The 10,717-nt window shown below is 42.1% G+C and overlaps 1 protein-coding gene across 1 annotated transcript; it reads left to right on the forward strand.

The window, feature by feature from the left end:
• Window positions 1–123: 123 nt before the first annotated feature.
• LOC140848604 (ubiquitin carboxyl-terminal hydrolase 43-like) lies at window positions 124–6,271 on the forward strand. Its single transcript, XM_073232871.1, has 4 exons — window positions 124–149; window positions 1,197–1,332; window positions 4,226–4,361; window positions 5,641–6,271. Exons 1-4 carry the CDS (start codon window positions 124–126, stop codon window positions 5,805–5,807), a joined length of 465 nt encoding a protein of 154 aa, XP_073088972.1. The 3' UTR covers window positions 5,808–6,271.
• The last annotated feature ends 4,446 nt before the right edge of the window (window positions 6,272–10,717 follow it).

The raw sequence follows: 10,717 nt of genomic DNA on the forward strand, positions 1-10,717 counted from the left end.
GAGATCATCTGTCGCCACCTGCTTTTCCCTGCCTCATTTCCAAGTCCTTTTTCCTCTCTGTGAAGGTGTAGGGAAAAGGTTTCTCCAAAGAGCAAAGGAAAAGGAAAAAGATTGTTAGGGGAGATGAGAAAAAAGGAAAAGGAGGTCAGGTTGGGTCAGAGGTGCGGCGGTACTTGGCTTTGTAAAAGACAAAGCGCAGGTGTCCCAAAAGCCCAGGTCTTCGCAGTGACTGTTAAGGCAACTGGCCACTGTCAGTGTCATGGAAGGTTGGTGAACTCCCACGTGGGGTGCCTTCACTGGCACTGAGACAGTGGCATTGCTTCCTTGTGTTCCCTGCCTCCATCAATACCCTTTCTCGCGCCCTCTGCCTCTTGATATCTCCCATCTTTGGGATGCAGCTGAAGATAGGACGTCTTCATAATGCCTTTCCCGGCAGTTTAATCCCTTTCTCTGCTCTGAATTCCTATGCTGTGGATCACCTGTGCCACAACTATAACATGGGCTTACCCTATCATGGGTGGCACCATCAGATGATGTCTGCCGCTCGGTGTGAGCTATGGTTCCTGACCTGATGCAGCACAGCACAGTGGTTAGGACCACTAGCTCTGGGGCTGGACTGCCCAGGGTTTAAATCCAGCCGTATCACCTAGCTGTATGAATTGGACAATCACTGCAGTGTAGAACAGGAGAAACAGGAGGTGGAGGAGTGAGCGCTGGTGTGCTGGTGGGGGTAGTAGGAAGTAGAGCTAAGAAAGTGTTCCAGAGAGGTTGGGGGCTGGAGGGCTGTGTCCTGTCACCAGGGGAGAATTCCTGTAAGGACAGGAGTGCATCATTGATGTGTTGAATCATACTGGAAGAAGAAGCTTGACTGCTTTTACTTCTCAAGTTCTAATCTCAAATTATATGTTTTGCTTAAGATGATCAATTTAACAAACAGAACCTTGAAATCATAGATCTGTATTGTGATTCATAATCGAATACCTTTTATCTTTAACTTGCTGGGAAAGTTTGCTCACCTGAGACCCTTGGAGATTTGCTTTCCACTGCCATCTGGTGACAGTGTACCTTAAGTTCCATGACCCATCCCAGAAGCAGAGATTAACGTAAGTGCTGAACTTGACCCACTGTCAGTGTGTCAGTGGCATTGGCAGTTCATGTCAGTCCTTTAAGGATGTGGATAACTTCCTATTTTCTAGATTCCTGAGCATCACCTTGGTCTTCCTGTCTAAGAGCCAGCGGTTCCTGCAGGGTGGTCTGGCCGTGCCAATCCTCAGCGCAGTGGCAGCCCTGAGGAGGATGGTTGCAGAAGAAGGCGGCATCCCTGTAGATGAGGTGTGGTGGAATTGCACTAGGGCCCAGTCACTGGATGACAGAATGCTATCTGAGCCAGCTGTCTAGGCTGTTGAGGCTAATTTCTGGTTCCCAGGTGACTCCAGTGTGACTCATGAGTTTCTGTTTGATTAGTAGTCCCTGGTGTCTGTGATGGCTGGGCCTTGACTTCTGCCTGCATTTATGCAGAATAATCAGAAAAGGACACCACTTTGTCTTCAAAGAAGGTGATGATCGTTATGATCATAGTATTTCTTTCAGTAATGCTTCCTAAATTCTGGGCACCATTTTATGAACTTAATATTCAAAGCTGGTTCAATCCATAACCATTTTGTGAAGTTGATATTACAATCGCCCTCATTTTACCAGTAAACAAAGAAGAGGCACTAAGAGGTTAGGTGACTTGCACAAGGTCACACAGCTGTTAAGTGGCTAAGCCAGGATTTCAAAGCAGACAGTTTGTCTTTAAGGTCCTAAGCCACTGTTGTATGTTTTCACTCCTGAGAATATAAACCAGGATACTGAAGGGACACTACCTGAAATATGAGGAGCTACTGGGGTGACTGAGGATGTGTAACATGAGAGAAGAGATTTGCGGGAGAGTGGTATGGCTATGCTCTTTTTTATTTTTAAAGAGATTGGATTCACTGTGACTCTAAGGGCTGCACTCCTAACAGGGACCCCCATGAAAGGACGGGTAGAGTTGATGGTGGTGAACTTTGTGGCATAATGGGAAGGGCTTAGAATAGGGTTCGGTTAGTGATTCAGTCCCTTTCTAGTTTTCTGATTTTGGACAAAGTAAGTAATTGGTCCTCTATTTCTTTTTCTCATTTTTTCTTTTATTTTTGTATCATTAATATAAAATCACATGGGCAACATTGTGGTTACTAGATTCCCCCCATTATCAAGTCCCTACCACATATCCCTTTACAGTCACTGTCCATCAGTGTAGTAAGATGCTAGAGAGTCACTACTTGTCTTCTGTGCCTTCCCCATGCCCCTCCCCGACATTATGTGTGCTAATCATAATGCCCCTTATTCCCTTCTCCCTCCTTTGGTCTTCTATTTCTTGATTGTAAAATGGAAATTTTATACTTTCCTGATGACCACATGGGACTTTTGCAAATTAAAAAAATATTTTTAACCTTTTTATTAAGGTATGACACCCATACAATAAAGTGTACGTATCTTAAGGTTATAGTTTGCTGAATTTTTACATGTGCATCCATCCACCTAGCTACCATGATTACTTGTCATCCAAGAAGATGGTGGTGATTATGAACATAATGATCCCAACAATAGCTAACCCTCAGTAGTGCTCACTAAGTGCTGGGAACCATTTTATAAACTTCATGTTCATAGCCACCTTATGGCTCTTTCCATCGCCCTGGGGACCCCTTCCTGCGCCTGCCCAATCAATCCCTCTGACCTCCATCACCATTTTTATGAAGATCTCAGGTGGGGAAAAAAGTGTATCTCACTTTGTAACCTCAAAGTGCTCTATGACATGATATGACAACATTTTTTTTGGCTATTCTATTATTTAGAAGTTCCTTCAGTGGAGGTCAATTGAGAAAGATCTAGAGAAAATAGGAAAGTCGTGAGAGTCTTGGGAAGAAATAGCAGGAATGAAAGATCTAAAGGGGGAAGTGTGAGGGAGGTAGTTCACTGCCAGAAATTCGACAGGTGTGACGTAAGTTTGTTCAGGGACAGGGATCACTTGGCATTCTTAAGTGCAGGCAAGGTAAGCATTTTAGGCTTGATTGGATCATAAAATCTATTTTGGCACGTTTAACTGGTAGGTTTGTCCCACATTTATTATCTGTGATCATGGATACATTTGGATTTATTTATGTCATCTTATTTTGTACTTCCTATTTACTCTGCTTTTCTTTTGTTCCTTTTTTCTCTCCTTTACTGTTTCTTTTGGATTGAACCATTTTTCTTTATTCTGTCTCTTCTGGTTTGGGACATAGATAGCTCTATGTTTTTAGGGGTTATTAAAATGCCAATAAGTCTTAGTTAATCTTCCCAAATGACTCAAGGATCTTGGTATGCATCCACTTCCCATATACCTTTTTGATTTGATGTTACTATAGGTGGATATGGTTGTCCAGTCTTTTTATTCTTCTTCCTCTCTCTCCCCAGTTGTAGTAGTAGCAATAGTTGTTATTCTTATAGATTTATATAGTCAATATATGTTTACAATTACCAATGTTTACCATTTTCTTTGGTTCATTGTATCTTCTTACAACTCAGGTTTTCTTTCTGGATTCAGTTTGTTTGCTTTTTAACCCTGAGATGAGTCTTTTACAAGAGGAGGTCCCAGCTAGTGAGCCTGGAATGAGTTATACATGCTGAGATGTTGATCCCTTCAGCCCACGAGGTGACAGAGTTGGGTCTGGGGCAGCCGGGACCCTAAAGGCAGTCACCCTTCTCCTCCAGTACAAGACCAGCTTCCTCTGCTTGCCTCAGTGTTCCATAAAAATATGTTCCACATGTGACATAATGTGAAAAGAGTTGCTATAACACTATTTAAAAGCTTTTTCAGTGGAGACCTATTAGTAGTAAACACTCTCACTTTTAATCTGGAGAGGGCTTTATTTCAGCCTCAGCCAATGATAGTTTAGCTGGTATAAAACTTCAGCTCCTCAGTTTTCCTCCCCACCCCATCCCTCAGCAGCTGGCCTTCTATTATTGCAGTTGAGATCTCTGTGCTCAGTCTAGTTGTTATAACTACTGTGTGTTGTACTAAAGAGAAGTAGTATTTCTCACTTAGATAGGTAAGGTAAAAGAAGGTAAAAGAGAGATTTAAGACTATTGGACACTTTCATATTTCTTACTTGTTAAGTTCCCTTTGAGAAATCCAGAGGGAAAATGATCCTCCTCATTCCAGGTGATCTTGGTTGAACTGTATCCCAGTGGACTCCAGCGGTCTTTCTCTGATGAAGAAGACCTTAATACTATTGCAGAGGGCGATGATGTGTACGCCTTCCAAGCCCCTCCACCATCTGGCCAGGAGACGCTCTCAGGTACTGTGGTGCTTTTCAGAATTTCATTTTGTTATAATGAGTTACAGGCTTGAGAGGGTTCTCATTGGTTGCTCATAAGACATTTAGTTTTAATACTTGGACCCATCAGGCTTATTTTCTCAGATATTTGGTGTACAGATGGTTGATTACTAGAAATTATTCAACTAATGCAGCCGAGGTTCTCAAAACCTTAATGAGTATCAGAGTTACCTGGAAAGCTTGTGAAAGCAGATTTCTGGGCCCAGGGTTTCTGATTAGTAGGTCTGGGGTGGGGCCTGAGGATTTGTATGTCTAACAAGTTCCCAGGTGATGCTGGTCCTGGCATCACACTTTGAGAATCTCTATTCAGAACAGGTGCTTGGGTAACCTTTGTCTTCAAGACTCTGGTGTTCAAGGTCTACGCTTGAAGTAAAATTTTTACAAATTGGAGCACTAGGTGGCCAAAGAAGTTCAATGATTTTCTGTTAACAGTCCCAGTTCCCAGTGCTTGCTTTTCCTAAACTTAGGGATGGCCAAGATGGCCAGTTCCTGACAGTCTTTCACTGCAGGTCAGTGTACATTGTGGCCCAATTAAGTCAGGCAAGAACGCCTGTATCTATAGAGGGCTCTGGCCAGTGTTACCGGATAGCCCAGATGAGTCCTGTGTCCCGCCCGGCCTGGACCGTCAGTCAGCCTAGGTGGCCGGCTGTGGGAACCAGGTGTCTGCAGTTGCCGTGAGTCAACAGGGAGACTCTGGGCTTGGGACATGACGTTGACTGGCCCTGATTGTAACTCAGCGAGACAAGCCCTCATTTCAAATTCAATCACAGGTGATACATCTGTGCCTTAAAAGCCAAATTTTCAGAAGTGATTGGAAATTGAGGATAGTCTAATTCTTCTTCCTCAAGGGTAAAGATTCTTACCTTCCCTGTGTGCTACTGATGCTGATTTTCTGAGACCATGGTTACTCTGCAGTTCCCTGATCAAGGCATAAAAGCAACCAAACTCATTTTGGAGTACTTTTTAGACTGGGTTTCAAACATGTTAAAATCCCTGCCCACATTTTGAAATTACTGGCTGGACACAATGGTGAAAACCACCACGTGTGTGATATTCATATGCCATGCCAGATGGCACAAGTGCCACAAACCTTACTATCTCTTCCCCTAACCCATTGCTAAGTGTCTCCCAACAGTGGTTAATAGAGAAGTGCTCAAAGAGAAGAGGGTCTGGAGAAGCTGGGGTTCTGACCCAGCAAAGCAGCTCCTTTAGGAATACAAACTCAATTCTCTGTCTTCAGCATGTCCAGCTGGCCTGGCAGTGTCCCCGCGCTTTGCAGTCCGTGGTGGTCAGCGGTCATGCCTGCCCGTCCATTGTGAGAACACGGTGCTGATTCTCTTCTGTAACTTGGTGGGGTCAGGGCAACAGGCCAGCAGGTATGTTGAACTTCATCTTCTTTTAACATAATGTCTGGGATTTATACACATGTACTTGGAATTCTGTCTAGAATAATTCTAATTTGATAAAATGAAACATCCATTACCAAGGCTAATCAACCAGGAGTAGGCAGTTTCTGATCAGGAGGATTGGAAATAGCCGACTCAAGCAGATGGCAAACATTGCCCTTAACAATGAAGCATCAGAGGCTTTTCTGTTAATTTCAGGAACAATTATTAATTGCTTTCTCTGCTGTTTGGTGCTGTGTCATAAGTCCCAGGCAGTGTTGCAATAAGACGAGCAAAAGGAAACTGGCTGTCACAAAAGAGGGGATGTAATTACCGCTATTGGCACATGGTACTGCCATCTGCTCTAAGGGCCAGGGAGAACTGGAAAGTGATTAGAACTAATCAAAGAGTTGGAGAAGTCGTTGCACAGCAAATACACAAAAGCAGGTAGTTTCCTTGTAGAATCCAATTAAAATGTTTAAAAGATAAAACACCAATAAAAATTTTTGGGTTGATAGAATGTTTATAAAATGAGTCTAGGGTAATAAACTCATAAGAATAGCGAGAAAATACTGGGGAAAGCAGGGAGGAAGGATGGCTGTATTAAAACAGAATAAAGCTTTAAATTTTGAAATTCTGTTACAGAGGCAGAAGAATAGCCACTAAAATCAATGAACAGACTAGACCAAAGTATATTTAAGTATTTATTATATGATAAAGACAGTATATTTCACATTACTAGAAAGTGAGCAAACTGTTCAGTATGTCAAGCTGGGCTAATGCTTTGTTTCTTTTTCTTTTATTTAATCTATCTTTTTACTCCTTCCATAAATTCACATGTATAAGTCCCAGATTGGATTAGAGAGGTGATTATGCAAAAGGCCCATAAAATAACTTGAAGATAATGTAGAGGAATATTTTGTCTTTGGGTCAGGGGGTCAGTTTGAACACCTAAGGCAGGAAGCTGTAAAGGAAAGAGATAAGGTTTTAAATACATTTAAAATTTTAAACTAAAAGCAAATTTGAAAGGCAAAGTGCAAATGAGGAAAAATAGTTACATCAGGTGACAAGTGAAGGATGTTTATGCATCGTATAAAAAAATCTGGCTCTCAAATTAGTGAGAGAAATCTCTAGTGAAATGAGGCACAGAAGTTAGCATTAGGTCATAGAAAAAATTCAAGCCTAGGTTAAACTATTCAGCTTCATTAGCAGTAGAAGAAATTCAGTCTCAAGATGCTATTGTTAACCTTTTAGATTGGCAAAGAACTTTAAAAATTGACAATACTCATTCTGGGCAAGGGTCAGGGAATAGGGCACATGCCTCACTGGTAAATTGGTGGGAATTTTCTTGCAGCAGGTTGGGAAGAAATAGCTTTGGTCTTTCATTTCCACTTCTGGAACTTTATCCCAAAGAAACAGTTACTCACATGCCCCCAGAGGTGTAGGTGTGTATACAAGAATGTATGTAGTTCCTGCGACGTGCAGGCATTGTTTAAATAAAGAATTGGAAGCAACCTGAATGCTCAACAATAGAGGGTAAGGTAAATAAACTGATCTGTCCATTACAACATTGGACAGCATGTAATGCAGTTGCCCGCCTAGACACGCCACCTCAGTTTTATGCCTCAGCAGTTTCCTCAAAAGTTTCACATTCTTGTCACGCTGAATCTTGCCACAACCTTGTGTTGTGTGGCCATGGAACAACGGGTCCAGTGGTACCCATGTCCAAGCTGGAACTGACAGCCACAGCCACATCTGGGTTCTCAGCAGTTCAATCTCCTTGCTCTGTGTTGCCTGGGTTGGGAAATGGGAGGCATTCCCAGTTATGAGAATATTCCTGACACATAAAACCATTAGTGTGTCAGCTGCATGGGGTTCCCTCTGGGTTTATCTCTGCCTGCAATATTCTCTGACCCTTCTCTCAACGATGGGGAGAACACCAGGGAAGAATGTTTCTCGGACGGCCAATCATTTGGAGCCATCTCTTTACAGTGCAGTGTCTCCATTTGCAGTGAGATTCTCTGATGGGCAGTTTTGTGCTGTGCTTTGTGCCGAACTCACCTGATGGAGAGAAGCCCATGAAGAGGCTCGTGGTCTCATGACTGTTGGAGATTGTTGCTCTTCCCTTTGGTGAAATAACCTGATGTCCTTGGATATTTCAGGTTTGGGCCACCTTTCCTAATAAGGGAAGACAGAGCCATTTCCTGGGCTCAGCTCCAGCAGTGCATTCTCAGCAAGGTCCACTATCTCATGAAGAGTGAGGCCCCAGTACAGGTCAGTGTGCATGCGTATGTGTGTGTGTGTATGTGTGTGTGTTGAGGGGTAGGGACAGGGGAGGAATGTAGAAGTGTCTCAGGGGAGATGAGAACTTGCTGTCAATGAGGGTTTCTTTGTTGTATAAAACAACTTTGATTTATCTGCAAGGCAGAAACCATGTTATGGCCTGTCCTCTCTCCCTCTGCGGTGTTACAAAATACCTTTCACAGACAGAACTTTCTCCTTGTTAAATCTTCCCAAACACCATTGGAATAAAGAGTGGAATTTACATTATTCTTCTCAATTTTGTGTACTTAACGGTTCACCATAGTTCTTCCCAGAGGATAGCTTATTGCAATAAATTGAAATTTATATATTTGGATCAAAAATTTCAAGGGACTTCAGATGTAACTTCCATGGAAAATTAGAATCGATGTTTATGTCTAAACATGAAAATCTAGATACTAAAGATAATTTTGTCCTGTTTTAAAAACTGAGATTAAAGACTCAAAAGAAAATACCTTTTTAGCCTTGCTCATTTATTTATTCTCAGATTGGTAGTTTCCAAATGAAAACTACATATTCTAAAACCATTCCTTCGGCCCATAGAGTTTCAGAACTATTCTAGTGGCTGCCTGGCCAAGAAGATATTGAAATTTGGGGGATGGTGCGGTAGCCTTGACATTTATTTCCCCCCAACTATTCTTGGTGAGAACTTCTCATTTGGGGGATGTACCCAACTTACTTCAGAGGCAATTCTTGATAATTCATGTTTCTTCCTGCTCAGGGAAAATCATACATTTGATTCAGGATTTATACCAAGTATCACTTTGTTAAAGACCTTCTCTACCTTCGTTTCCCACCTTTATCTCTAAAAGATTTTGCTCTGTGTACTGCCCAGGAGATCTACTACAGCTCCCGAATTAGAAACCCTAAGTTCTCTCTACGTAGGTCAGAATATTTTATAATAGTTTAAGCTTTTCTCCAAACCTGTGGTCCTGATTCTTGAAAGTGAATAAAACCACGTTCATGTGAACATTGTACTCAACTGTCCTTGCTCTCCACTGGGTCACATGTGTACTTGGGCCTCTGCACCTCTGTAGTCATTTTGATTTTAGAAATTGTTTAAAGCAGTCGCTGGGGCCAGCAGAATTCTAATACAGACATCCTGCAACTCAGCTGTGGATGCTTTTCCACAGATTCATTGGTAAATGTCTAGGCCAACTTGATTTTCTGTAGGAGTAGTGGTTCTAAATGGCTGTGAGGTGCCCAGGCTGGCCCATCCATTTAACCCATCATGCTCTTAGTACTGCATTAAATATTGGCTCAATATGGTAAAAATTTGAAAAGAATCCATTCACAGTTCGCAACACTGAGCTGAAGGGATTAACAAATAGTGAATGTATATTGAATGAATATTCACTGAATTTCCCTAGCCAAGAATAGAGGAAACTCTCTCACAGAAATAACCAATTTTCTGGTCAGAATGAATTCATGTAAATTGTGAAAAAAGAGATTTATCATTGCCAAGACATTTGTTATGGTCAGTTTGTAAATTTTCTTTGTGTACAGGCAGAGTAAGCTGCCTCTGTGGGAGAGGGGACTTGATTATGTTGCCATCACACAGCAAGCAATTAGGGGTGCCAGGAGAGAGTTTCAGCTCCGTGTTGAAGTAACAGTTTCCTTAGGAAGCACACCCTTCTGTGACCACCCCTGAATCAAAGAGCCTGAAGTCAGCTTGCTTCTAGCCATTGATTTTGTCGCTGTTGAAGCTGCAGGTCAACCAGAGGGTGGTTATGGTCCAGTTTGGCACGTACACTCTCTGTGCTTCACATTTGACTCTTTGCAACCGGGTTCCAGTTCACCGCACTGGCCTCGCGTCCCATTGCTCCCTGCATGCGTGAGCTGTGACACCCACAGGAGCTCACTCACAGCCCACTGAGTGTGTTGGAGTCATGCTTTTTTCCATGTACAATCACACTTTCCTGGAATTATGGTGCTCCCACCCCTCCCCTGTCTGCATTTCATCAGTGAATGGTGAATTCCAACCTGTATTTCATCAGTGTCTTTTAAGTAGAGATGTCTGCCATTTATCTTTGTCAGAGTTTGGAAGAAATTCTTATTTTTCTCCCTGTTATAGCTATGGTCATCAGTGGCAATTTTAAGAACTGTGTTTCATTCACTTGAAGATGCCATGGATTTTTTTTTTAACTGTGGTAAAATATACACATTTATTTTGCCCATTCACAAGGGCACATTATCTGTATTCAACAGTGTTGCATTAACCATCACCATTTTCTGTACCCGAATCTTCATCATCCCTACAAAATCTCTATTCCCATTAAACAATAGCCCCCCTAGCCCCCAGCCCTTAGCTCCTGTTAACCTCCATCTGGCTTTTCTGTCCCCGTGGATTTGCCTACTCTAGGCATCTCACATAAGTGGATGATTCATGCAATATTTGTCCTCTGTGTCTTGTTTCTTTTTTTTTCACTAAGCCAAATATTTTCAAGATCCATACATATTGGAGCATGTGTCAGAATTTGCTTCCTTTTCAAGGTTGAATAACATTCCCTGTGTGTATAGCCCACATTTTGTTTATCCATTCATCTTTTAATGGACACTTGGGTTGTGTCTACCTTTTGACTATTGTGAATAATGCTATTTAAAACACTT

This window comes from Manis javanica, chromosome 4, assembly GCF_040802235.1.
Source record: "Manis javanica isolate MJ-LG chromosome 4, MJ_LKY, whole genome shotgun sequence".
Lineage (NCBI taxonomy): Eukaryota > Metazoa > Chordata > Mammalia > Pholidota > Manidae > Manis > Manis javanica.

Coding starts and splice junctions, on each gene's coding strand:
- LOC140848604 (XM_073232871.1), top strand. CDS start 124: ATGAGAAAAAAGGAAAAGGAGGTCAG. Junction 1,333..4,225: donor GCGGCATCCCTGTAGATGAG/GTGTGGTGGAAT, acceptor TCCTCATTCCAG/GTGATCTTGGTTGAACTGTA. Junction 4,362..5,640: donor TGGCCAGGAGACGCTCTCAG/GTACTGTGGTGC, acceptor CTCTGTCTTCAG/CATGTCCAGCTGGCCTGGCA.